This window comes from Apodemus sylvaticus, chromosome 9 (genome assembly GCF_947179515.1).
Source record: "Apodemus sylvaticus chromosome 9, mApoSyl1.1, whole genome shotgun sequence".
Taxonomy (NCBI): domain Eukaryota; kingdom Metazoa; phylum Chordata; class Mammalia; order Rodentia; family Muridae; genus Apodemus; species Apodemus sylvaticus.
Window position 1 is genome coordinate 37687611 of NC_067480.1, and position 27016 is coordinate 37714626.

The 27016-nt window shown below is 54.9% G+C and overlaps 2 protein-coding genes across 4 annotated transcripts; one reads left to right on the top strand and one right to left on the bottom strand.

Moving 5' to 3' along the window:
- Window position 1: 1 nt before the first annotated feature.
- On the top strand, window positions 2–20432 carry Obsl1 (obscurin like cytoskeletal adaptor 1). 3 transcript variants are annotated; one of them, XM_052192403.1, is made up of 21 exons: window positions 2–1527; window positions 2835–3104; window positions 3181–3432; window positions 3579–3881; window positions 4041–4337; window positions 5920–6192; window positions 7742–8014; window positions 9022–9294; window positions 12081–12353; window positions 13114–13389; window positions 13466–13753; window positions 13911–14186; window positions 14738–15007; window positions 15123–15395; window positions 16497–16763; window positions 17562–17674; window positions 18172–18328; window positions 18462–18623; window positions 18932–19036; window positions 19351–19620; window positions 20304–20432. In XM_052192403.1, the coding sequence occupies exons 1-21, from the start codon at window positions 516–518 to the stop codon at window positions 20309–20311; spliced, it is 5691 nt and encodes a 1896-aa protein (XP_052048363.1). In that variant the 5' UTR covers window positions 2–515; the 3' UTR covers window positions 20312–20432. The 3 variants fall into 3 exon arrangements, with proteins under 3 accessions (XP_052048363.1, XP_052048364.1, XP_052048365.1); XM_052192404.1 differs by lacking the exon at window positions 13911–14186 and having other exon boundaries at window positions 3–1527; window positions 20304–20431; XM_052192405.1 differs by lacking the exons at window positions 12081–12353; window positions 13114–13389; window positions 13466–13753; ... (8 more) ...; window positions 19351–19620; window positions 20304–20432 and adding an exon at window positions 9671–9977 and having other exon boundaries at window positions 11–1527.
- Window positions 20433–20604: 172 nt separating this feature from the next.
- Tmem198 (transmembrane protein 198) lies at window positions 20605–26894 on the bottom strand. The gene is made up of 5 exons (XM_052192783.1): window positions 26468–26894; window positions 25957–26161; window positions 23039–23614; window positions 21731–21936; window positions 20605–21449 (listed from the first exon to the last, which is right to left on the bottom strand). Exons 2-5 carry the CDS (start codon window positions 26120–26122, stop codon window positions 21312–21314), a joined length of 1086 nt encoding a protein of 361 aa, XP_052048743.1. The 5' UTR covers window positions 26123–26161; window positions 26468–26894; the 3' UTR covers window positions 20605–21311.
- Window positions 26895–27016: the final 122 nt, after the last annotated feature.

Sequence of the window (27016 nt, forward strand, 5' to 3'; positions counted from 1 at the left end):
GGAGGGAAGACCTAGGGTTGAGGCTCTGGGCCGAGGGCAGGTGGTCCCGCCTGCTCTATACTTAGCCTGGAGGAGCCAGTCTGGGCTCTTGTCCTCCAGCTGTGTCATCAGAGAATATTTTTGGGATTGGCAGCTGCAGGCGACAGTCACTCAGGCCCAAGCCTGGCCGGCAGTTGGAGACCTGGAGGCCGGAGGTGGGAAGGAGGAGGAGAAAGAGGCCCAGGCTGTGGGAGGGGGCTGAGAAGAGAGGCTCCCAAGAGCAGGAAGCCAGGCCGCGGGCAGTCTAGGTCGTAGGGCCCCTCGCTGAGCAGGCAAACAGGAAGGACAGCCCCCCTGAGCTCTGGGCTCCGGGCCCAGGAATTGCCGCGCAGCAGGGCTGGGGCTGCAGCCTGGGTCCAGGGTAAAGAGGCGAGCGGTCACAGGAGTCCCACCGATCCCGGCGCCCGCTCCGCCACGCCCTGATCTCGGCTCCCGGCCTTCCCGCTCGCCCAGGCCGGCCATCTGCAACGGCTGCAATGAAGGCCGACTCAGGGGATCAGGGGAGCCCCCCGTGTTTCCTACGCTTCCCGCGGCCCGTGCGGGTGGTAAGTGGAGCGGAGGCCGAGCTCAAATGCGTGGTCCTGGGAGAGCCGCCGCCCACCGTCGTGTGGGAGAAAGGCGGGCAGGAGCTGCTGGCCTCGGAGCGCCTGAGCTTCCCGGAGGACGGCGCCGAGCACGGCCTGCTGCTGAGCGGCGCGCTGCCCACCGACGCCGGGGTCTACGTGTGCCGCGCTCGCAACGCGGCCGGAGAGGCCTACGCGGCGGCCGCCGTCACCGTGCTGGAACCCCCGGCCCCAGAGCCCGAGCCCCAGTCCTCCGAGTGTCCGCCGCCGCCACCGGGCTCCGGAGAGGGCGCCCCGGTGTTCCTGACGGGGCCCCAATCCCAATGGGTGCTGCGAGGGGCGGAGGTGGTGCTGACTTGCCGGGCGGGGGGCCTCCCGGAGCCCAAGCTGTACTGGGAGAAGGATGGGATGGCCTTGGACGAAGTATGGGACAGCAGTCACTTCAAGCTGGAGCCGGGCGGCGGCGCGAGTGACGAGGGCGCAAGCCTGACGTTGCGCATCCTGGCGGCGCGGCTGCCCGATTCCGGGGTGTACGTGTGTCACGCCCGCAACGCGCACGGCCACGCGCAGGCGGGCGCGCTGCTCCAGGTGCACCAGCCCCAAGAGAACCCGCCCCAGGATCCCGATGAGAACCCCGCGCCCGTGATGGGGCCGCTCAAATGCGCGCCCAAGACCTTCTGGGTGAACGAGGGCAAGCACGCCAAGTTCCGCTGCTACGTGATGGGCAAACCTGAGCCCGAGATCGAATGGCACTTTGAGGGCCGCCCTCTGCTCCCCGATCGCCGCCGCCTCATGTACCGCGACCGCGACGGTGGCTTTGTACTTAAGGTGCTCTACTGCCAGGCCAAGGACCATGGGCTCTACGTGTGCGCAGCGCGCAATTCGGCGGGCCAGACGCTAAGCGCGGTCCAGCTGCACGTGAAAGGTAGAGCACCACCGTGCCTCCAGTGCCCTCAGAGGTCCTTCTTGCGCATACCCACCTCCCCACGTCCGGAGGGATATTGAATTCCCATTTCCAACCTGCCTCCCACCCTCAGGGGTGCAGATTTAGATGCCGCCAGTACGCTGATGAGTTTCTTAGCAAACTACCCCGGTGGTGAAAACCACCAAGCTAAGAAATAGATAGATGACTGCAAATCTTTCCACTCCTAGAACATTCTTATCCTTTATTCTTTCTTTTAGGCCTGCTTTCCCAACTGGATACCCATCGGTAGCAATATCTGTAAAATAATAGGAGCATGGCGTGGGTGTAAATAACTAAGGCTAAATTTGTAATATGCTAATCAGTGAGAACAAGGGGGCTGCTGTATTGAAAACACACATTTGGAGTGGAGGCTGTGTTCACAGCCTCGGGCCCCGGATCTGTTAGGAAAGATGGTGCAAACACCTCTCTACAGCTACTGCTCATTCCCAGGAGAGAAGGGTGTGCCAGAGGGAAAACACCAGGCAGGCTGTATTCTTTTCAGTTTCAAAGAAGACGAAAGCAAAAGAGATGAGGAGAAAAATGACCTTACATGTTTTTAGTCCTCACGAACAGAAAATCCAGAGAAAACAAGACACTCTCAAGTCACACTGGAAGCTAAAGTTCCCATTGCTGGGACTTGATTATCACGATTTGAGGGGTTACATTTTCACTAGTGATTGCCCAACTTTTTCCTTCAAGGAAAACATGTTGGGAAGTTCCCTTGAGTCCTGCCTGGCACTTAGCCAAGTGTGTGGTACCTGAGCTGTGGCAGTGTCCCCACGAGTCCCAGCTCAGTGTGCCCGAACTTGCCAGGCCAGTGAGAAACTGGAATATCCTCCAGAAAATAAAGAAACTTCTCCAGGTGGAACCAAAACCTTCTTTTCCCCAGCAAGTGAACTCTCTAGCAGTTTCCTATGTCTGAAATACGGTTTTGACATGCTTAGAATGCTCTATTAGAATGGAATTCAATGCAGACCCTTGCGGAATTAGGGGAAAGCTGAGTTAGGGGACAGTTTGAAAATCACTGATATGGTTCAACACTTGCCCTGCTCCCCTCCCCATGTAACACATGAGCAGATTGAGACACAGAAATGTTATAATGTCCAAGGTGATATTGGCTGGTGAGCATCGGGGTCAGGCTGGGAATTAGGCCAACTAACGTGTCTGGGAATTCGGCTGCCATTCTGGCCTGTTGGAAGAGCAAGTAACGCCTGATAAGTATTACTCTCAGCTGCTCTCCTGAGCCTTCTCTTGTTCTCTTTCTACAGAACCCCGCCTGCGGTTCACGCGGCCCCTGCAGGATGTGGAGGGGCGAGAGCATGGGATTGTGGTGCTGGAGTGTAAAGTTCCCAACTCTCGAATCCCCACGGCCTGGTTCCGAGAGGACCAGCGGCTGTTACCCTGCCGCAAGTACGAGCAGATCGAGGAGGGCACCGTGCGGCGCCTCGTCATCCACAAGCTGAAGGCGGATGATGACGGTGTCTACCTGTGTGAGATGCGGGGCCGAGTGCGCACCGTGGCCAATGTGACGGTCAAAGGTCAGCTGGCCAGTGGGAGGAGCCTGAGACTGGTGGTGTCTCCTTCCGGGGCTGACGATTCCCATCCACGTCTCAGGACCCATCCTGAAGCGCCTACCCCGGAAGCTTGATGTCCTGGAGGGGGAGAACGCAGTGCTGCTGGTGGAGACCCAAGAAGCCGGGGTCCGGGGGTGCTGGAGCCGCGATGGGGAGGAGCTACCAGACACCTGCCAGAGTAGTTGTGGTCACATGCATGCCCTGGTCCTTCCAGGGGTGACCCGAGAAGATGCTGGCGAGGTCACCTTCAGCCTGGGCAACTCCCGTACCACCACCCTGCTCAGAGTCAAATGTGAGAGCGTAGACACTTGTAAACAGGGGGGGGGGGGGGTCAGGTCAGAGGCGTTGCCGGTGCCTGGGTTGGGAAGGTGGGTTTAAAGCAGGAATGTCGTTGGGGACTTGTACGAGGTTCAGGTGAAGATCCCATCTTTATCTTAGGTGTCAGGTACAGTCCTCCTGGGCCGCCCGTAATGGTTGAGATGTTCAAAGGCCAAAAGAACAAGGTTCTGCTGACCTGGAAGCCCCCAGAGCCACCTCCAGAGACCTCCTTCATCTACCGCCTAGAACGGCAGGAAGTGGGATCTGAGGATTGGATCCAGTGCTTCAGCATTGATAAAGCTGGAGCTGTAGAGGTGCCTGGGGACTGTGTCCCCACCGAGGGTGACTACCACTTCCGAATCTGCACGGTCAGTGAACACGGCCGCAGTCCCCACGTCGTGTTCAACGGTTCTGCTCACCTTGGTGAGTTAATCCTTCACCACCTACCCATCTGTATCTGTACCCAGTTCATGCCCTCCGTGGGACCTTTCTTCCCTCCCCTGACTCTTAGTCCGTGTGTTCTCCCATCCTCTGGCCTTTGCCCTTTCTGGTTCTAACAGCCGTGCCCTGTCTCTGTCCCAGTGCCCACAGCTCGCCTAGTGTCAGGCCTGGAAGATGTGCAGGTATACGATGGGGAAGATGCCGTCTTCTCCCTCGATCTGTCCGCCATCATCCAGGGCTCTTGGTTCCTTAACGGAGAACAGCTCAAGAGTGATGAGCCAGAGGGCCAGGTGGAGCCTGGAGCCCTGAGGTACCGAATCGAGCAGAAGGGCCTCCAGCACAGACTCATCCTGCGAGCTGTCAAGCACCAGGACAGTGGGGCCCTGGTAGGCTTCACCTGCCCTGGTGTGCAAGACTCTGCTGCCCTCACAATCCAAGGTTGGTCACTGGTGGGCACGCACAGAAGTCGTGTTTGCCAAACAAGGCAGGTGCTGTACCTGTTTCTCCCAGCTGGGCTCGAAGAGTGAAGAACGTTCACAAGGGGCTCAGATTGAGAGCTCAGACACCCAGAAGTGCGGTCTCCACTCCCATCATGTAGAGCTTCTCTTAGGCTCATCAGCACAGCACCATCCCCATTCTTTGGATTGTTTTGCTTTGCAGTTGGGGGGGGGGGGGCGTGTAGCTCAGTGGTAGAGCACTTTGCCCAGAACGGGATCAACTCAGTGCTACCAAAAAAAAAAAAATTATATTTGTCCTCTCATTGGAAAGACATGCATCCTGGCCCTAGGCCCTGCCTGCTCTGTCCTCTTGTCTAATTGCCTAAGAAAACCCTGTCTCCCAGCCGTTCACCTTGAACCAGACACGACCCTAATCATTTGATTTAAGTAATTAGCACAGTCCTGCCGATAGCCTCATAAAACAAGTTCTTAGTCATTCCCCCCCCCCCCCCCCCCCGCTGTGCTCTAGGAAGACAGGCTCAGAGAAGCTAAATGGCCTTACAGTTAATGAGTGATGGTGCTGGATTGTGAATCCGAGTCCTTTGGGTCCAGGACTGCATCCTACCCGCATCCTTCCTTTTTAATAAGGAAGGACGGAATGTAGCATCACTCGGGGTTGGGGAAGCAGGTGCTAAAGATTCAAGGACCATCCTAGCCCTCGGTTTTCTTGCTTTTGCTAGAGAGCCTGAGGTTTCAGAGTGGTAGCTTCCGGCATCAATGGTAGAGAGTAAAGGCAGAAATTGTCAAGTGCAGCATTTCCAAGTGTAACCAAGGACTACTAACACCAGAGGCACCAGGAGAGACGGGCTCTTTAAGAATTCTTAAGCATAGTCAAATAAGCATGGTACAATGTTTAAGTACAGTAAAACCACTACTCTTAAGCAGTAGCCTAAAAACCTGACTTAGCCTCTTTTCTGTTGCTATAACAGAATAGCTGATGCTGGGTACTTTATAAAGAAAAAAATTGTTTAGCTTACAGTTCTGGAAACTCAAAGTCCAAAGTTGGTCAGCCCAGTCTTTAGTGACTCTGTCCAGTCTTTTGTGACCCCTACCGCAGCTTTTCACTAAGTCAGACCATGACAAGGAAATCGAAGGGCAGTCATGATTAGGAGGAATCAAGTACATAGGGTAGTGAGCTTTTTTTGTAGCGGCATACCAAAGAACTGCCCGGGTTCCTCTGAGAACTGCCTCCCACTAAGCTTCACCATTACAAATACTTCTCCCAGTTCCTCCTTCCCTCGGCTTCCCCTCTTAGTCCAAACACTGCCACGCTGAGGGCTCCAGTCCCATCACATGAATATCTTTCCGGGAATAACTCAGATCATATCCAACCCACCACTGTTCACTTCCCCCCTTGACCCTAAAACCTGTCTTAGCCTGTAACCGACATCCGGGCTTTAGTCACTGACAACTGTTGCCATCTTCCGGTATTCACCCCTACACCAGCACACAGACTGGAGAAAGGGCTGCGGGTCCGAGGAGCAGAATAGACACTGTAAGTGACCAGGTTTCTCTCCACGCAGAAAGCCCAGTGCACATCCTGAGTCCCCAGGACAAGGTGTCGCTGACCTTCACGACCTCCGAACGGGTAGTGCTGACCTGCGAGCTCTCGAGGGTGGATTTTCCAGCGACCTGGTACAAGGATGGGCAGAAGGTGGAGGAGAGCGAGTTGCTGGTAGTGAAGACGGATGGACGCAAACACCGACTGGTCCTGCCTGAGGCTCAAGTCCGAGACAGCGGTGAATTTGAATGCAGAACGGAAGGGGTCTCAGCCTTCTTCAGTGTCACCGTCCAAGGTCAGGAACCTTGCTGGTTGCTTCCAGCTGAGGCTGATTTGGGGAACTTTGTAAACCTTCCCCTGTGGTCTGTTGGCTTGGTAGGGGTCCCCTTTTATGGAGGGCTTTTGGTTTTGTGGTTTTTGGCTGGGGCCTAGGGCCTTGTGGAGTCTAGGTAAGCACTCTACTACTGGGATACGTGCCCGGTCTTAAATTTGCATCTTAAATCTCTTGTGTACCCACATCGTCTGACACCCTCGCCCACCTGTGCGTATACGCCCTCTGCTGGATTGGGTAAGGGGCCGAATGCAATTGCCCTTAAGAAAGTGGGCAGGGCTGGCATTTAATGAGATCCTACTCTGGAGTTAAGAGCTGTGCTATTTTGTTTAGTTTTCACAACTCAGTTAACGCATAATCTCCAGTCCACAGGTAAAGACATTGAGGCCCAGAGAAGTATTGTGACTTCCTTGATCTCAGGCAGTCAGCACAGATGGCGGGCTGCAGTCACACGCAGGCCTGCCTTTTTTCTGCTACTTATGGGGGCTGAAGTAGGCAGAACTGTTAAGTCCAGGGGTTCACATAAGGCAGGAGTACACGAGTAGTCCGTTAAAAATACGTGTTCTCGGGTGTCCAGGGCTATCCAAAGCCGAAACATTCAGAACTGAGCCTGAGGGATCTTCCAACAATGACAGTAACTCAGCTGAGTGACACGTGTGGATTTGAGACCCGCCCCAGACACTGACTCAAGCTGACTCTTAAGGAAGCCAGAATAGGAGCCACTGATCCCTTTGAGTCGAAATCCTACCTCAGCTGAGGAAACCCCGTGACCCCAACCTGAACACGTCCTGTGATGGGGAACTAGTTAGTTCTCTGCCACTGGGGGGGAAATTCCTGAGATATTCATTGTTATAGAGAAAGGCTTGTTCTGGGCATTCAAACCCAAGACTACTTTTTTGAAATTATGGCGGAGGTGCTGGCTGCCAAGGGCGGGGCTGTATGTGGCAGATCATACAGAACATTGCTCATCTTCACGGCCAGGAAGTGAGGGGAAGAGGCTGGGATGCCACCAGCCCCTTTGAAGGCAGGCCCCAGTGACCTAAGGTTTTCCCATCAAGTCACTCCATAGCACCATGATAGCATCAGCCTGGCCTGCAAGCCCTTAGCCTTCGAGATAGCGCCTGTGCACAAAGCACGCCACTGCCCAGGAAGAGGCTGCTTGATGCTGCCTGAACCATCCTGTGCCACCCAGACCTGTCCTTTCCGCCCTGTCCCGGAACAGTCAACTCGGCCAGGTGCCTTGTGGTCTAGATCTCCTTCCTGCTCATGTCAGTGTTGGCTGCCACTGTGTGACCCCTGGGTGCCTCCTACCCTCTGTGTCCCCTCTCAGCTCCTTTGGGGAATCCATTTCATCTTCCGTTGTACCTAAGCTTCTATACCAACAGGATCTCGTGCCCGCAAACTCCTGCATGGCACGGCTTTAATTAACCATCTCCCCTACCGATCTACTTCCTGATGCCCCCGAGTCTCCTGTGTAAGGGGTGTTTATGTTCCGTCTCTGTTCCCCATCAAGATCCCCCAGTGCGTATTGTGGACCCCCAAGAGCATGTGTTTGTTCACGCCATCACCTCTGAGTGTGTCAGGCTGACCTGTGAGGTAGACCGAGAGGACGCAGCCGTGCATTGGTACAAGGATGGGCAGGAGGTAGAGGAGAGTGATGTCATCGTATTAGAAAATGAAGGACCCCATCACCGCCTGGTGCTCCCTGCAGCCCGGCCCTGCCACGGGGGCGAGTTTCAGTGTGTCGCAGGAGACCAACGTGCCTACTTCACCGTCACCATCACAGGTGAGGGCAGCTAGCATACATGTTCCTGCGTGCCGTGCCGCTCTTCTCACCGCCTCTAGGCTCCCCGCACTGTCCAGTCCTGAGCACACTAGCCCTGGCTTCTCACCACCAGGAAGCCCTGCCTTTTGCATCTTCCAGGAGTCCCATGCTAAGAGGGTTCCTTGGGGACAATAGTACTGTTACACAGCAGGTAGTATTGGGTGTGGACGGGGTCAAAAGTCTCAAATGCGGGCTGGAGCGATGGCTCCGTGGTTAAGAGCACTGGCTGCTCTTTGGAAGGTCCTGAGTTCAAATCCCAGCAACCACATGGTGGCTCACAACCATCCATAATGAGATCTGACCCCCTCTTCTGGAGTGTCTGAAGACAGCTACAGTGTACTTACATGTAATAAATAAATCTTTTTTTTTAAAAAGGTCTCAGATGCCTGTATAGGACCCCAGTTCATCTGAGACCTAGCCCCCTTCTCCCATATTTTTTAAAAAGTATTTATTTTATGTATATGAGTACATTGTAACTGTCTTCAGACACGCCAGAATAGGGCATTGGATCCCATTATAGATGGTTATGAGCCACCACATGGTTGATGGGAATTGTACTTGGTACCTCTGGAAGAGTGGCCAATGTTCTTAACTGCTGAGCCATCTCTCTAGATGCCAACCCACACCCCCACCCACACCCCCAGCCTCCATATTTCATTTTTCATCCTGTCCTTGTCCCTAGAGGCTATAAACTGTGTCTACAGTTAACGTTGACTCCATGCTTCCTATTACGCAGCTCCCACACAAAGTTTGGTGAACTTTGGAGATTATGGTCGGATCTCTGTACCGTGATGGTTACTCTCAGGGGCTTGTGTGGCGCTAGCTGCGAGTACTGCCTAGAGAATGACCTCTTCCACCTGTGGCTGACTTTCAAAGCATAGGAGATAGGCCTGGATTAATTAGGAAGGATAGTGGGACACCCCAGTGCCATCTGCTCTCGCCTAGGATCAGCTGTCTCTGTCCTTCAGATATCTCTTCGTGGATCGTGTACCCCAGTGGTAAAGTGTATGTGGCAGCTGTACGCCTAGAGCGTGTGGTGCTGACCTGTGAGCTGTGCCGGCCCTGGGCTGAGGTGCGCTGGACCAAAGATGGGGAGGAGGTAGTGGAGAGCCCAGCCCTGCTCCTGGAGAAGGAAGATACCATCCGCCGCCTGGTGCTGCCCTCTGTCAGGCTTGAGGATTCTGGCGAGTACCTGTGTGAAATCCATGATGAGATGGCTTCCTTCACCATCACCGTCACAGGTGTGGGCCCACCCCAGCCCCCAGAATCACCAGAGGGCAACCCTGAGCTGAGGGATGTTGAGTGAATGTTTCTCCACATTGCAAGCTTGCAGGTGTCAGGGAGGGAAGTGTGGGTTTGCATGCACCAGGGCTCCTGCTGGAAAGAGCCTGGAATCCCCAGCGGAATCAACAAGCCCTTCTCAGGTGTCAAGGCCAGGTCTAGCTGCGTTCCACCAGCTCACTGACTGAACCCCATCTAGATCAGGGGGCCTGGGCTGCTGGTCAGTTAGCTGCCAGGCTAGCTGGGAAGGCAGTTGCTAACTGGGGGTCGCAGATGGGGAGACCCTTGAACTCTTGACTCTGTGCAGCCCACAGATGTGTTTTGTTTGGCCTGCAGAGTCATACCAAAGTCAGGACAGTCCAAATAACAACCCGGAGTTATGCGTGCTCTTGAAAAAGCCGAAGAGCCGGCGGTTCTGGTCTCGGTTACCCCCATGGCGACGAACGGCTGGCGCTGAGTAGCAGCTGCCCCATAGTATGGGGCCCCCATTTCTCTCTTCCACCCTCCCTGCCACTCCTGCCTCTCCCCAGACTTCCTGAGCCATTAACTTAACCTACTTGTCCCTCACAGTTCGAAACCCCTGTGTTAAACCAATAAACGCACCAATAAACATTCTAAGAAACCTCATGATAAATAAGTTCAATTAGGGTCCAGGGCTCCACACAACAGCCAGGCAGGGAGGACCTGGGAGGAGGTCTCTCAGGGTCACTGTAATATGAGCTGGGCTCCGTGTATTCAGCAGCATATGAACAGACATCTATTTCCTCAAAGAACACAGCCTCGTAAGAGAACCAGACACAAGTGAGAGCGTAGGCTGTCAAGGACAGCGTAGGAGTCCCTGGGCTGGCAGCTGCTATCCTGGTCAGGGTAATGACGATGTTTACCTACTTGTACTGGAGCTAAGTTGCATTAACGGGTGGGCAGAGAATATTCTAGGTACGGGGAAGTAGAGGGTGGCTAGAAATGGTGGTGTTTTATGCCAGTGACCTCAAGACTTACAGCCCACAGCGCCATTCCCAGTGTGTGTGGTCGTTGGGGGCATTTAGACAGTTCTGGACATCACAGAAGGACCACAGTGGCTGCACAAGGACAACTACCCCATTCTTCATGGTCTTGTTGCCTTCTTCCCTTACTTGCCCAAGGAGCCACGCCCAGGCCGAGCTGCTTAGGGACTTCCACTCACTCCACCCACCATGGAGTCCAGAACTGCAGCAAGGCTGTGTACACAATCTATTTTACAGCTGGCTACCCTCATTCTCTTGTTCCCAGCCCTGACCAGATATAACGCCACAACCACAAAGCACCATTTGTCTCACGGTAAAGTTCACACAAATGCCACCTCACCTCCAGGCCAGAGTGGATCAAGTTCCCTTTCCCGCCAGCTCACTGTCCCAACCTCTTCCACCACCATTCCACACAGAAGAATCTGTCTTCTGTAATCTCCTGGCCTTATAACTGGATCAGACATTTTGAGAAAAAGAATACTGTCTTGTCTGCACAAGACGTTTCTGTCGCACGAACTCAAGGCTGCAGTGTCCCATGGCTGGGTCTGGCAGAGAACTTTTGAAAAATCCTAGGCAGGGAAGCCAGCAGTTCCCCGGCCCTGCCACAAGGGGGCCGGGTGTACTTTAGTCTTCTGGAAGCTTAGTTAGAGAACAAGACAGCATGGTATTATGGGCAAGCTTGGGCTTACTGACTGTCTAATAATATTGACTTAGCTCCTTTTCTGTGGAAGAGTGGCTCATTCTTGAGAATGAGCTCCCAGAAGCAGACTGTAGCATCCCTGGGAAACTGTTAGACAGGTATTAATGACTCTGGTATACAAGAAGTATTCCTAGTAAGCTGCAAGTGGGCGGCCTGGATCTCTCCACCTCTGCACCCCTGCCTGCAGCAGGAGAGCCTGCCTAGATGCTTCCTCCATCTGCCCCAGGAACTACAGCTGTCTGGGACCTTAAGAGCAATTCATTGCTTAATCATTGCGTGCCTCAGTTCTTTCATCTGGAAAATGGAGACGGCATAGTGCTTTCCTCCGGACGTCGACAGAAGGCTAAATGCCCAAAATGCTCAGTGCTTTGACTGGAGTGTTAGGAAGTGTTCCTTTTTACAGATCCTGATTAAACCCCTGCACAATTTTGAAAGCCCCCCTCCCAAACCCTCAAAACCAGAAGGCTTGTTAAACGTTCAGCAGTCATCTCATATGATGGTGTACACCTTTAATCCCAGCACTCGGTAGGGAGGCCGAGGCAGAGGCAGAGGCAGGTGATTCTCTGTGTTCTAGGCCATCCTGGTCTACGCAGTACATTTCAGACCAGCTAGGGCTATGTAGTGATATCAGAAGTTTGGCAGTCAAATTTATTTCATTAAAACTGAGTTTAACTGATGCATACTTAATTATTCTTTAATTATCTGGTAGAGCTAATATATATATATATGTATATATATATCTTTGAGAGATTTGACTGTGTCTTTTAGTATATCTTGCAGAGGGTAAATACATTAAATATTAATGGGAATAGTTATAAGGGGCGGAGGCAGGCCCCAAAGATAGCTACCAAATGAGAACTGCATCCTTTCAAAGTCCAGAAGATTCTGGATTCTGTGTCTGGTCTTGGGGATTTCAAGGACCTATTGTTACTTATTATGACATTACTCAGAACTCAGGATTATTATTAACACACGGGCAGCGGGGTCCATGTGCTGCCAGGACACGCTAGTTAGTGACAGCTGTGTTTGCCCTGTTCTGCAGAGCCCCCTGTGCGGATCATATACCCCCAGGACGAGGTGACCTTAAATGCAGTGAGTTTGGAATGCGTGGTGCTCACATGTGAGCTGTCTCGAGAGGATGCTCCTGTACGCTGGTACAAGGATGGGCTCGAGGTGGAGGAGACTGAGGCCCTGGTACTCCAGAGGGATGGGCCTCGTCACCGTCTGGTGTTGCCCGCTGCCCAGCCAGAGGATGGGGGCGAGTTTGTGTGTGATGCTGGGGGTGATTCAGCCTTCTTCACTGTCACTGTCACAGGTGGGTGGTCTCTGGACACCGCCAGGGAGGTGGAGAGACAGGGTGCTGTGGGCATCCACTGTCCCTGCTCCCCATTTCCCTTACCCCATGGCTCTGTTTCCCAGACTCCTCAGTCGTAGCCATCAGAAAACTCAGTTCAAGCTGGGACGGTGTTCACAGGGCTGGTGAGAGGAAGCCTAGCAGTTAGGATCATTCATTCATTCATTCGTCCACTCAACGAATGCTTATCAGACACTAACTAGCATATGCTTGGCACCATCCTAGATGCTGGGTACAAAGTGAACTAGTGAGCGACAAGTTTCAGTGTTTACGGAACTCAGGTTGGGAAGTGGGAGTCAGGACAAAAAAAAGCAAAATAAATGGTTTATTAAGGAGCAGTAGGTGAGCGTGGCAAAGGTACAGAAGGGAAGGAAGTGGGGATGGATCTAAGAGGTGAACTGATAGGTTTGGGCTTGAGTCTGACTTGCCTCTTGTATCTGTATGACCTTGGGCAAGTCCTTTTCTTCATAGGAGCCCCCAAGTCCTTTTTTTTTCCCCCGAGACAGGGTTTCTCTGTATAGTGCCGGCTGTCCTGGAACTCACTCTTGTAGACCAGGCTGGCTTCAAACTCAGAAATTCACCTGCCTCTGCCTCCCAGAGTGCTGGGATTACAGGCATGCGCCGCCACCGCCCGGCTTCTCAGGTCCTTACTATAAAGTATTGGAGAGGCAGGGAGAGACCATCGGTCAAACCATGTGCCCTTTCTCTGCCCACCCACCAGCTCCACCAGAGAGGATTGTGCACCCAGTGGCCCGATCCCTGGATTTGCAGTTTGTGGCTCCAGGACACGTGGAGCTCCGCTGCGAAGTGACCCCGGCTGGGTCTCAGGTGCGCTGGTACAAGGATGGACTAGAGGTAGAGGTGTCAGATGCCCTGCAGCTCGGTGCCGAGGGGCCTGCCCGCACTCTCACCCTGCCTCACGCCCAGCCTGAGGATGCCGGGGAGTATGTGTGTGAGACCCGAGATGAGACTGTCACCTTCAACGTCAGCCTAGCTGGTGGGTGTGCCAGGCCAGCCTTGGTGGTGGGGAGACAGGGAATGTCTTGGGCTTACAACCCCCTTTCTTTGTACAGAGCTTCCGGTGCAGTTTCTGGCTCCAGAGGCAACCCCAAACGCGCTCTGCGTGGTCCCCGGGGAGCCAGTGGTGCTGAGCTGTGAGCTGTCCCGAGCCAACGCACAAGTGTTCTGGAGCCACAATGGGAGCCCTGTGCAGCAGGGCGAAGGACTAGAGCTGCGAGCTGAAGGTCCTCGCCGAATCCTCCGCATCCAGGCTGCAGACCTTGCTCATGCAGGTGTCTACACCTGCCAATCCGGGGCAGCCCCAGGGGCCCCAAGCCTCAGCTTCGATGTCCAGGTGTCTGGTGAGTATAGCCTGGGCAGAAAGCCTTAGTAGTCCCCCATATCCAGGGCTGCCCCACTTTCCTAAGACATCACATCTTCCCCTTGCCCTGTTCCCCCAGCCTGTCTCCCCACCCTTTTCAGTGCCCTCCCAGTGACCCCTAGCTCTGACCCCCACAGAGCCCCCGGTGCGGGTAGTGGCCCCCGAGGCAGCCCAGACGAGGGTTCGAAGCACCCCAGGCGGGGACCTAGAGCTGGTGGTGCGCCTCTCCAGGCCAGGGGCCCCTGTGCGCTGGTACAAGGACGGGGAGCGCCTGGCAAGCCAGGGGCGGGTGCAACTGGAACAAGCCGGGGCGAGGCAGGTGCTGCGGGTGCGGGGGGCACGGAGAGGGGATGCTGGGGAGTACCTGTGCGACGCACCCCAGGACAGTCGCATCTTCATCGTCAGTGTGGAAGGTAACAGCGCACCCCTCTCACCCCTCGGTCTCTGGCACCCACAAAGACCACTTCTGGGCCCTCATCCAACTGTTCTCTATGGTTCCCACCAGTGCGTTCATGACAGTCCCTGTAAGAAGACAAATTCCCTTTTCCAGCACCCAGAGCATGGCAGAATGTATGGCCCAGGGGATTTAAAAAAAAAAAAAGCCTAAGACTCTGCTTTCTGGGACTTGTGTGACATTGCAGGGCCTTTTAACTCCTCAAGCCCAAGCTCTGAAATGGAATAGCAGATAGGTTGCTATGACTACTAGATGCTGTGACTGGGTCCATAGTAAATAATGGTATTGGTACTAGAAACGTGGGAAGAGGTAGCCAGGCTGGGATTTCAGGGAGCTTACTAAGTGTGGCTAAGAATTAGCATCCTGGTCTTTGGGAGAACCCCCACAACCAGCTCACAGTCGGGCCTCACTCAGGCTGTCGTCCTTGGTGGGAGAATGAGAGCTTGCATCCTGAGGGAGGGCGGAGAAGGACGAAGGGTATCCAGTTCACTGCCCCACCCCTCCTTTCAGAGCGCCCACCAGTGAAGCTGGTGTCTGAACTGACGCCCCTGACGGTCCACGAGGGTGACAGTGCCACATTCCAGTGTGAGGTTTCGCCGCCGGATGCCGAAGTCACCTGGTTACGCAATGGAGCTGTTGTCACTCCAGGGCCGCAGCTGGAAGTGGTCCAGAATGGTCCAAGCCGCACCTTGATCATCCGAGGCTGCCGACTCGAAGACGCAGGCACCGTGACTGCGCGAGCTGGAGCGGCTGACACAAGTGCCAGGCTCCACGTTCGAGGTTCCATGTGACTGAGCGTACCGTGCTCCGTTCCCTGTAACCCCTCACAGCCGTGACCTAGAAGTGAGATAGCCTTCAACCCCCGGACTCCATGATCTCTTGTCTTCCCTTCCAGAGACAGAGCTGCTGTTCTTGCGGCGGCTGCAGGATGTGCGGGCTGAGGAAGGCCAGGATGTGTGCCTTGAGGTAGAGACAGGCCGAGTAGGTGCAGCTGGAGCTGTTCGCTGGATACGAGGTGGGGAACCTCTTCCCCTGGACTCTCGCCTGACCACAGCCCAGGACGGCCGTGTCCACCGCCTCTCTATCCATGGCGTCCTACTCACCGACCAGGGTACCTACGGCTGCGAGAGCCACCACGATCGCACCCTGGCCAGGCTCAGTGTGAGGCGTGAGTGCCAAGTCTTCTCTTAATTCATCACTTAACCTGGCTGGCCCAGAGTCCCTGAGACACCCACCCACATACACACCAAAGTGCCCCTTTCTGCTGAGGAAAGTCTACCCTAGCCGTCCCAATCTGGGGTCAGAGCCAGAAGGCTCCTGCTCAAACCAAATACCTCTTTTTCTAATGTTTTCTAGTTACCTCAGACATCCAAATGGACTTTGCTTTTTACTTCCAAGATGGCTTTGCTAGCAACATAAATTTTATACTCCAGAAAGACTCTGTATTTATTTTTTGAAAGAATGACTAGCAAATAGCATTTCTCACCCACTACTCCATGCTGGAACCTGTGTGACCTCATGCAGTCTCTCGGAACAGATCTTTAAAATAGGGTTGATCCCTATGTCCAGAGTCATCGAGGAAGTTAGCCGAGGTATCAGACCTTGGTGGTTGGCTGTCACGAGTGCTAGGTATTCATCACAATTTAACATAGTTTAACGCAGAGCTGCGCTGCGATTTAGCGCAGTGATTCTCAACCTGTGGGTCGCGACCCCTTTGCTAGTGGAACACTAGGGGTCTCCCCCTCCTATCAGATATCCCTCATATCAGGTATTTACAGTTCGCGGCTGTAGCATGATCACAGTTATAAAGTAGCAATGAAAATAATTTTGTGGTTGGGGTCACCACCCATGAGGGACTGTATTAAAGGGCTCTATTATTAGGAGGGTTGAGATGCACTGGTTTAATGCAATAGGGAAAACTAGAGCTAGAAAAAGCAGTTTGCCAAAGACCCCATGATACATACATGAGCTAAATAATGGCTCCGATCCCAGAGGGCATATTGTTTCTTCCAGTGCCTCCACACCCCACACTGACACTCCTCAACCCCCAAACTCTAACACTCCCATGGTTTTCCTTTTCCTGACCACAGTCCCCTGACCAAATCTAGCCAACTGTGTCTGTCCTTACCCAGTCTGAACTTGTCTAGCCAAGGTTCTTCCATGGACCGCTGAGGGTGGTGTGCAGCATGCTAGGGGTGTGTGAGCCGAGCCCCTGCACCCTGCCCAGAGCTAGAGCTGCCATCCTCCCTCCCTCATCTCCCCACACTAGCTCGGCAGCTGAGGGAACTTCGGCCTCTGGAGGATGTGACCGTCCATGAAGGGGGCAGCGCCACCTTCCAGCTGGAGCTGTCCCAGGAGGGTGTGACCGGAGAGTGGGCCCAGGGTGGGGTCCGGCTGCACCCGGGGCCCAAGTGCCACATTGATTCAGAAGGCCGTACTCACCGCTTGGTGCTAAGCGGCCTGGGCCTGGCTGACTCGGGCTGTGTCTCCTTCACTGCGGATTCCCTCCGGTGTGCTGCTCGGCTCACAGTGAGAGGTGTGGCCTCAGGGCCCCGCCTACTAAATCCCCCGTGTGTGACTACTGACCTAACGCTATGGCTCCTACTGACCGCCCTGCCAAAGTGGGGAATCTGTAGACCCTTTGGATCTGTGTGGGTCCTAGTGACAGCCTTGCTTGAGGCCAGCTGCTCCTGTTGCCTGGAGCCCCGCATCCGGTGCTACCTCGAAAACAGTCCCATGTCTGTATGGTCACTTTTGTTTGCCTACCTGGACCTGTCTCCACTGACTAATCTTACAGCTCGGTGACTCTCTCTCGGCTCCCCAAGTGTGCCCCAGTAATTCTCCCACTGACAAGACGCCAGAGGAAGCTCTAGTACTAATTCTGTCTGAGGCCCTCATTTTTCAGCCTTAATGAGTTCCCCATTAGCCACTCCTCTAGGGACCCTCGGGGCTCTGTAGAGCTTTTTTATGCTCCTCCCCCACCCCAAGCCCAGTGTCTTCAGCTGTCCACTTCAGCCTTGTGGTCACTGCTGTCCACGTGTTTGTGAGCGATCCTTTTGGACATCTCTTTTTCCACCTCTGTCATTGCCCTCTATCCCCAGCATGTCTCCTGCTGATGACCTCACTACCCCATTGGCTCTCTGGCCCTGCCGTGTCCCCCACTCTACAACTCCTCCCTTAAATTTCCTGTCCTCACTAGTGGTCTCCACCGACCCCCTGCGTGTGTCTGCCACTGACCTGCTGTGTCCGTGTGTTGTACAAGCAGGACTCTCATTCCTCCCTGACCCCTGACCCCTGACCCTTGCTATTATTGTTTTCCCTTACCCACTCTCAGAGGTCCCAGTGACTATTGTGCAGGGCCCACAGGACCTAGAAGTGACTGAAGGTGACACAGCCACGTTCGAGTGCGAGCTTTCCCAGACTTTGGCTGACGTAATATGGGAGAAGGTCAGAGCATGGCCCTGGTGCAGACCTATCGACCTAACAATAATTCTGGCAAGAAACTAACACTGGACCTGTGAGACTGGTACTAGGCTGAGGTTGATGTCACATTTATTCCTTTTTAATCCTTTAACACCCTGTGATGGTACACCTTGTCATCAGCGGGCCATCTAAGGAATACACTCTGTGGGATGAACAGAATTAATTGCTCAAGGGCAGACAATAGTAAAATCCACACTCGGCGGGTCCGTGCAGAGCTTTGGGCTTTCTGCATCATTGGTGCCAATTCTCCGCTCTTAAGTTCCCAAGGGATGGCACCTTCTCAGAAAAGTGACCGGAAAGGGAAGACGTGGGACAGTCCAACCCTAGCTGAGGAACATAAGCGATCCACTAGTGCGCCTTTAGTCAGTTTGGCATCCACAGAGGACAGGGACACCTCCCAGGGTCGCAGCCTCCAGAATCCTGCTGGGCTTGGTCTGACCTATTACAAATCCCGCCCTTAGGATGGGCAGGCGCTCTGTCTCAGCCCGCGACTCCGGCTCCAGGCTCTCGGCACGCGCCGCCTTCTGCTTCTGCGGCGTTGCTGCTCCTCAGACGCCGGGACCTACAGCTGCGTGGTGGGGACAGCTCGCTCCGGGCCTGCGTGTTTGACTGTGCGCGGTGGGTACCCAGAGATGCCAAAGTACAAACTACTTTGGGCGCCCCTACAGTTTACTCACATCTAGGGAGGGGGCGTGGCGGATGTGTCCTGGCTCCGCCCCGGCCCCGCCTCACTCTCCCGGCTCCGCCCCAGAACGAGAGGTGTCTGTGCTCCGAGAGCTCGGGTCGGTCTGCGCCCGCGAAGGAGACGGCGCCACGTTCGAGTGCACCGTGTCAGAGACCGACACCACCGGGCACTGGAAGCTTGGAGGCCGCGCGCTGAAACCCGGAGGCCGCGTCCGCATCCGACAGGAAGGTGTGGCCTCCTTTCTTCCCTCTGTGACCCCTTGTTACCTTGCCCAGGGTTCAGGCAGACTCCGCCTCATTCAGATAAGCTCCGCCTCTAGCTCGAGCAGGCCCCGCCCCACCACCCCATTGCCGCGGTCTCCGGACTTTCCTCTGCCGCCGGCTCTGAGTCCTGCCTAGCTTCTCTTCGCACCCCCTCTCCAATTCCGCGCGCCGACACTTCGGAACCTCCCCGGGACTTGCTCGGGTGCCACCTTCATTCTCGAATTTTCCCGGGAAGCGACTGAGGCCTCAATACCTCCCCACCCCCACCCCCAGGGAAGAAACACATTCTGGTGCTGAGCGAGCTGCGAACCGAGGACACCGGAGAAGTCTGCTTCCAGGCGGGACCCGCCCAGTCCTTGGCTCGGCTGGAGGTGGAGGGTAAGCTTCTGAGGCGGAGGCGACAAGGGAAGGGCATCATCTCCCCGTCCTGGGACTGACTGACTAGCTGCTGGTCCTAGAGATGCTGCTATTTTCATCTCTTCTCTTTGAGGGGCTCTCTTGGGGCAGGTCACAGAGAGCAGCTCACTTCCTCAGGAGGAGACGGAGAGGAAGAGACTTGGAACTGGGCATGCAGGGAAACGGACTGGTGGCACGGAGGGCTTTACCAGGAGTGGAGATCTTAGGCAGGGAAGATGCATCTCTCCTCTAGGGGCCGTGCGTGTACTTATTAAGCCCCTGTCCCCCAACCGCAGCGTTGCCTCTCCAAATGTGCCGCCGCCCACCTCGCGAGAAGACGGTTCTGGTCAACCGCAGGGCCGTGTTGGAGGTGACTGTGTCCCGCCCTGGGGGCCACGTGTGTTGGATGCGGGAGGGGGTCGAATTGTGCCCAGGAAACAAGTATGAGATGCGTAGCCACGGCGTCACCCACAGCCTAGTCATCCATGACGTCCGACCTGAGGACCAGGGCACCTACAGCTGCCAAGCAGGCCAGGACAGTGCTGACACACAGCTGCTGGTAGAGGGTGAGTAGAGCCCACTGGGCACAATCACAAGAAACAAGATGACCAGGCAGGAGGGGCTACCTGGAAGCTACAGTGACGAGCTACACCTATGGGAGGTTTTCCATGACTCAGGGAAGGACTCTTGGCCGTGGGTTCTGATGCATGTGGGGCGGGGAAGGGGTAGAGAGATCACACTCAAGGTTGAAGAAGAGAGGGAACCCTGAGTCTCAAAAGCAGCTTCCCGGGCCTTCTAGGGCTCTTCCTGCTAGAGCTCCTCACCTTCCTCTGCTTCTGGCGCACACTTGTCTCCCCAGAACACCCCCCTGCTCCCAGTCAGTCGCTCCTTTCCCACCATCCACCAGTATCTGCTGGCACCTGTCCTTCACCTCCTCCAGCCCTCTCTCCAGCAGGCTTCTGGTCACCTCAGTGGGTTCCATAGCAGCCTGGGAAGTTCCTTCCATTCTTTCCCTCTTTGATGTAGGAGGGGCCCACTCTACCCCAAACCTTTGCATCTTTCACACACTTTGCTGTGTGTCCCACCCCTACCCGCTCCCACCTTCTCGGCCCTATAGACATCCTTGCCAGAGGCTCCGAAAGGGTGGGACCCAGCTCTTCCCGTGGGTATCCAGACTCTGCTAGGAGAGGCGATTGGCTTGGCCCTAATCACCTCTCCCCCAGTCCTACACTAAGTCATCCCTCTACAGGTGACTAGAGGACTGAAACACACGATGCAGGTGCCCTCGGACAATCTGGAAGAAATTGTCCCTTATACTGAAAGAATTTGGAAGAACTTGTACCCATATACTGGGCAGGGTGGGGAGGGAGGCGCCAGAGGTATCAGGAAACAATAAAGACACTACTGTTCATGCCCACACCTGTCCGTGTGCCATGGAGGGCAGACGGTGCCTGGAGCCGCTTGTAGTGTCACAGCTCAGAGGCTGCACTGCACGCTCTCCAGCTTGGTTGATGGAAGTACCAGTTACTGAAGACTTCTGGCAGAGGCCACATAGTTTGGCACATTTATAAAAGATGTAAAACAGGGCGGGAGGAGACATGAGCATGAGGTGTCTAAGGTGACATAGCAGACACCAGACATGCACCGTGCACTGAAGCCCTTTCCCTCCACCCTCCTCCCAAACCCAACCCAGAACAGCACCCCTCACCCCCATCCCCTGCCACTGCTCTCGGGCTGGTGGCTTTGCAGAGACCAGGGGACCAGGGTGAAGGGTGCTGCCATTAGTTCCATGGACAGTAACAAGAACCCTTAGATGAACGATTGGAAGGTAGAGCCACAGGGGAGGCAGGCAGGCCTCCTCCACACAGACATGCAGGAGAGCGGCCCCTGGGACCCCAGCAGCAGGACAAGAGGCAGGGCTGGCCCTGAAGAAGCCCTGCCAATCAAATCTAAGGCAAGGGTCCCAGTGTCCCCTCCAAGCCTACCCCTTCACACACACTTATGGGCGACACACAACCCTGAGCACATCCCAGTGGGGCTCACACCCCGAGTCCCTCGGGAGCTTGGACGGGAACTTCTCCCTCAGGCCAGGCCGACCTAGCCTGAGACACAGCCTCCCTTGTGGTGGCTGGCCAACCCTCTCCAAGGAGGCGAGACAGCCAAAGGCCACAGGGCCTTGCAGCCTCAGTAGTGGCCTGGCAGGAGTCTCGAAGCTGGCAGAGCTGGTGACTGCAGAGTCCAGACAGCGGGAACATGACTACACCCGCACTGGGGGTCCCGAGCAGGCTGTCAGGGGTCCCCGGGACCCGTATTCATAGTCCGTGTCTGTAGGCGAGGCCATGAAGGAGCTCAGAGAGCTCCCAGTCTGCCGGTCCCGGAAGCTCTGGATGTAACTCTGTGGAGAAGTAAGAACAGGGCTGAGTCCTGCGGCAGAACCACTGTTCCCTGGACCACCCAGGCCTGAGACGCTCTTGGCTTGCACTAACTCAAGCCATCTCTAACCTGAGCCCACAGCCCTAAAAGCCACCACCAGGGGCACCTGTCCCCACCTCCAAAGCTGGATCTGTCAGAGCCCAGGTATAGAGGTTCTGATGGATGGACAAATACAGCCAGTCCCCTAAGGAGACTCAGACCTGCACGGTCCAACTACACTTTCCTCCCGCCCCGGAGCCTCACCGGGGAGAGGACATCTCCATTGAAGCGTTTGATGGGCACTGGCCTGCGTCTATAAGCGGGGTCTGGTGGACCAGGCCGTGGAGGTGCCCGAGGACCTCTGGGAGGAGCCCGGGGAGGTCTCTTCTTCCGCCGCCGCTTCTCCTTGCGTTCTTCCTGCTGCCGGATCCGCATCAGCTGCACTCGCCTTCGCTGCCGGCTGATGACCACTGTAGAGGGATGGGCGGGCAGAGAAGAGACTCAGGTCCACATAGCTCTCCACGGAGCCCTCTTCCTCTCTTCCTCTTAGAGGCTTTAGGCCCGTGGCCACGCCCCCTTCCACCCTGTTACTTCCTGTCCTGAATTCCCACAGTTCTTCTATTCTTGCACAGGTCCGTGTGCACAACACTGCTTCCCCAACCGACATCGCTGTTCCAGTCCTCCAGTCCCTGCCCAGGCCAGACACCATCCCACCATCCTTTAACTGGACAGCTCCTTCTTCACCTTTCCTTTCTCCATCTTCTTGTCTCCAACCTGGAGGTCCCAACCCCCTCGGGGTGGTTGAACGACCTTTCACAGGGTCGAATTTACATTATGATTCATAACGGTAGCAAATTACAATTATGATGTAGCAATGAGAATAATGTGTGGTTGGCAGGGGTGGGGGGGTCACCACAACAGGAGGAATGGTATTAGAGGGTCCCACGCTCAATGCATTCTACATCCCCAGACACTGACCTGTGCGCTTTCCTCTCCTACTCTAAGCCCTCCACAGGCATCTCACTCTCCTTGTAACAGCTTTCAGCGTACAGGGCCCACACCATCAGCAAATCTCATGACCCGCACTTGCACCAAACCTCCTTCCTTGACCACCCTAAGTACAGTGGACTCCATAAAATTACTGTTTCAAATCACCTTGTATCTCTCCATACCACTCTACACAAGAGAAGTTAACTTATTTGTTTGTTTGCACATCTGTTATCTGTTTGTTTGTGCTCTAGCTGTCAAGCTCAGAGCCCAGCACGTGATGGGCAAGCATGCTACCCCCGAGCTACATCCTCTGGCCTGCTTTCGTTTCATCGCTGCTGTGCCTGGATTACCCCAGTGCCTGGAACAGACTTGATCTAGAGCCAGTGCCCCGCACATTCTTTTGGGATGAAAATTGTTACCTAGCCCTGTTCTCCTAGATCCTGACCAAAGTTAACTTTCTAACCCATCGAGGCCCCAATTTTTCTTGTGTAGTTTCTGTCCCTTCTCACTAACCCCTCAATTCCACCACCCCTGTTCGTCCGCCCCTCCTTCCCAGGCCCACCCTAGCCTGTGTCCTCTCACCTTCTGTGTGGGAGTCCCTCTCGGTTGTCACCCTCCACTGCACCAGAACGCCCATCAGGCTAAGTAGAGGCCAGAGTGCCAGCAGGGCCCAGCTCCGCCAGCAGAGGGGAGGCACAGGCGCAGCCCGCAGTCGCTCCACCACGTAGCGCCCCAGCAGTAGCAGTTCAGCAAAATAGTCTGCAGCGGTAGCGATGAGGGCAGCACCCGTCACGGCAGTGGCAAGGGTGGTGAGCGGTCGAGGCCAGCGCAGTGTGAGCAGGGCGCAGAGCAGGCCACCTCCCAGCAGGAGCCCCAGTGGGCCCCATACGGAGCCGGGCTGGTAATAGGGTGCGGAGCCCAGTAGGGCGGCAGCAGCGAGCAGCAGACCGAGCAGCAGCCCCACCAGGAAGAGGCCCACACTGCGTACCAGCATGGCTACCAGCCCGCAGAGCAGCCCGATGCCCAGCGCGATGCCCGCGCTTGCCCCGGCGCTCAGCTGCGTCTCCAGAACCCGCTCTCGGTAGCACAGCAGGAAGATGACCACTGAGCCAAACAGCAGCCCAGTGAGGAAGAGTACTGCCTTGAAGCAGCGGTAACCTGGAGGGGAACAGGGCCAGTGGGGGCCAAAATGAGGTTACCGGGTTAGAAGTCAGAGGGGGTGGGGACGTGGAGGCACAAGGGCATTAGAGACATGGGTGCTAAAAGAATTCGAAGTCTCGAGGTGGGGCTAAGGAGGTCAGGGGAGATCGTGTAGATGTTTGCTGGGAATCATTGGGAAGACACGTAATTATTAAAATAATGATATAAGCCTTTGAAGGTTGAAAATAAGAATCACCAGAGTTAACAGGGCGGTGGTGGCACACGCCTGTAATCCTAGCACTCTAGGAGGCAGAAGCAGGCAGATTTCTGAGTTCGAGACCAGCCTGGTCTACAGAGTGAGTTCCAGGACAGCCAGGGCTATACAGGGAAACCCTGTCTCAAACAAAAACAAAAACAAAAAACAAAAAAAACAAACAAAAAAAGAATCACTGGAGTTGAGTAAATCGGCCACAGGGCAGTAAGGCCTTTAGGGTCACAGAGTCCAGAGAGATCACTGGAGTCCTCAAGGGGATCAGTAGTGGAGTCTCTGGGCCCTCTGAGGAGGACTATTCAGAGATGAAGAGTCTGGAAGTCAGAAGAAAAATGAGAGGGGTGAGATCACTTAGGATTAGAAAGAATATCCTGGTGTGGTCACAGGGCTTCAGAGACAAAGCAGCGCTGGGAAGTTACAGAGAGTACAGAGCTCGATTTGGGAGATGAGGTCTTTGCAGGGTAGGGGATTGGACAAGAGTAGTGTCACTGGGCTTATTAAAGTCAAAGGGGAACACTGAGGCCGGAGAAATGGCAGTGCCAGAGACCACCATGTGGAGGATCAATCTACTGATTGGAGTTACGGGGATCAAAGAGAACCAGGGGGAGGGTACTAGGAGCTATGCAGGGTTGCAGAAAATCCAAGAGGACTACAGGGAGAACAGAGGGTTGCAGGGACTTGAGATATTAGTACTGCTTGAAAGAGAAATGGGGTGTGGATCATGAACAACTGGGAAGGTGGAAGAAAGAATTGGGAGTCAAGGAGAGGCAGGGAGAGCCAAAGAGTAAAAAAGAGAAAAGGAGATTTGGTTCCAAGAATGGGGGTATCAGACTCTAGAAGGTTCTGAAGTCGGAGGAACAGAGCTTAGAAAGAGGCTCTGAATCCCTGGCAGGGGCACGCCAAGGTGGGTAGGATGGTAAGGAAGCTGAGGGTAAGGAGTGAGGCTATCCAGAGCACTGTGCAGAGGGGGGAGGTACCCAGAGCGGGGGGGGGGGGGCAAGATCTTAGAAACCCAATACATGTCCTAAAGCCTTGTGGGGGTGCATTTTCCCTGCCCACTCTGCAAAATGTAAAAGAAAGACCATCTGATCCTATATTCCACACCCAACTATTCTAACATACTTCTGGCAAACCATGACAGCCTTTCTGCCCAAACTGGTTCTGACCTGTATAAACTTTTCAAAGAAGTTTATAGAAGGCACTCTCCACTGTGAAGTCCTATAACCTCCTGAAGAATCCACTGGGCATTTATGTACTCAAAGCTGACACTAGCCCATAGGTTATCTTTGTGAAAATGAGAAAAAAATATATACTTTTCTGTAGAGAAGGTAGCCTTGGACCGAGACCTTGAGAGATGTCAAAAGGACCCACACACACCTGTCCAACAGAACTGCAGTTTCTGCTCGCCCACCCAGCCTCCCTGAACTATGTCATCCTTGTTGGCCTTGAGCTTCCGTTCCCTTGCCTCAGCTTCCTGAATGCTGGGATTACGAGCATACCACGCCCTCCCCCATACAACTCTTCAGAATAACCATCCTTATGGGAATCTGCCTTGTAGGCGATCTCCATGTGTATGACTAGCATTCAGCCCACTCTAATATGTATCACAAGTGTGAATATTCCAGGTCTCGCCCCCACCATACAATATGCCCTGCTGCAAGGGAGGGACCATGTTTAATCTAATCACCATGCTAAGAGTTTTTATTATTATTTTTTAGTCTACTTATCCTAGTGATCCAAACATATCTTCACTACGATAGCCATTATTCTTTGAGTACCTACTAATTCTCGTTTATATGAGACAAAACACTGTTGTCTTTGTCCAGGTGAAAAAGCAGAGACCCCAGATTAACATGCCCATTACGTCACATTGACTAACATATAGAGCCCGGTACAAACTCAAAGAGCCTAATTCAAAACCTGTTCTCTGTAGAATCCAGAGTCAATGATCTACAAATATATTTGAGATCAGCAAGAGAAAGATATAGCCATGGGGGTGGGATGGGCTGGAAATGATTTCGGAGACACCAGAGAAAGGAACCTTAGGGAAACAGTAGAGGGCCACAGGTGAGGGATGAGGGGATCTCACCAAAGAAGCAGTAGACGACTCCAAACAAACAGCACATGATGCAGACGAGGGCCGGCAGTGCCTGATACCTGCGCTCCAGAGGCTGTTCACAAGGTGCACCCCAGAAGGTATCATCCGGCTCCGGGGGCAGCAGCTGAAACCGCAGAGTTTCCATAGTACCCGGCATAGTGCTGGGGATGGAAGAGGGTCACCCTCCCAGGACAACCTGACAGGGAGGAAATTGGGGTCAAGAGTCAGTCGTGGGTCTCTACCAGAATAACAGTGCGAGTGGGGGAATTCAGCAAGGGCACAGTGGACAAAGGAATGGTGCCCACATCACGCAGCGCTAGAAGCGTCTCTGGAATGGGAAGCTAAGACAAAGGGAAACAAGTGCCTGGCTAGGGGCGGCTGGCATAGACTTAAAAGAGGAACTAGATGGGGCAAGACGAGGAGAGGGAGGGTGCTGCTGGCAAAAAGAGGCAGCCTGAGCACCATCTGTGGGAGGCTCAATTTGGAATTGTCCAAGATCTACCTGGGCTGGAGGTGACCCGAGCTTCCAAGCAAAGGAGGGTGTGCAGGGGTCGGAGGAGTCGGGGTTGTGGGACACCAGAGGCTCCGACTGACTGCGGTCCGGGCAAAGTCCGCCGTGCGAAGGGGGCTGCTGGGCCGGAGAGACGGGTCTCTGTGCGACGGCGCCGTCGCCCCACCTCCAACACCGGCTGGCACTTCAGTCCCACAACCCGGGGACTCGGGCCCGGCCCGGGGAAGGGAAAGGAGCAGGAGCTCGGGCTGTCCCGGAGCCTCGGCCCCATGCCCTGAGCCCGCCGGCGGCCTTTGGTGCTGATGGACAGCTCCGGCCTCTGCTCCTGACGTCACTCAGGGTGCACCATCCTGGCAGGGGCGGGCTGCTTCTGACGTCATCCGGGACACACCAACCACGCAGGGGGAGACAGGGGACTCCGCCCCCGGCGTCTGCCTCTCCGGCGCTGAGGAGGGGGCACTTCCGGGGGTCCTTCCCCTTTAACCTCCTCCCACTTCATCCCTCTCGGGGAGCTGACGGCTGAGACCCCACCTCGGGGGC

What these genes read in the sequence shown, in the direction of transcription:
- Obsl1 (XM_052192403.1), top strand. Translation starts at nt 516, where the DNA reads ATGAAGGCCGACTCAGGGGATCAGGGGAGCCCCCCGTGTTTCCTACGC. An exon ending in CTGACGTAATATGGGAGAAG is followed by an intron (nt 17,675 to 18,171) that starts GTCAGAGCATGG and finishes TCCCGCCCTTAG; the next exon opens with GATGGGCAGGCGCTCTGTCT. An exon ending in TGCGTGTTTGACTGTGCGCG is followed by an intron (nt 18,329 to 18,461) that starts GTGGGTACCCAG and finishes GCTCCGCCCCAG; the next exon opens with AACGAGAGGTGTCTGTGCTC.
- Tmem198 (XM_052192783.1), bottom strand. Translation starts at nt 26,122, where the DNA reads ATGCCGGGTACTATGGAAACTCTGCGGTTTCAGCTGCTGCCCCCGGAG. An exon ending in GAGGGACTCCCACACAGAAG is followed by an intron (nt 21,937 to 23,038) that starts GTGAGAGGACAC and finishes ATCCCTCTACAG; the next exon opens with TGGTCATCAGCCGGCAGCGA. An exon ending in ATGGAGATGTCCTCTCCCCG is followed by an intron (nt 21,450 to 21,730) that starts GTGAGGCTCCGG and finishes ACTTCTCCACAG; the next exon opens with AGTTACATCCAGAGCTTCCG.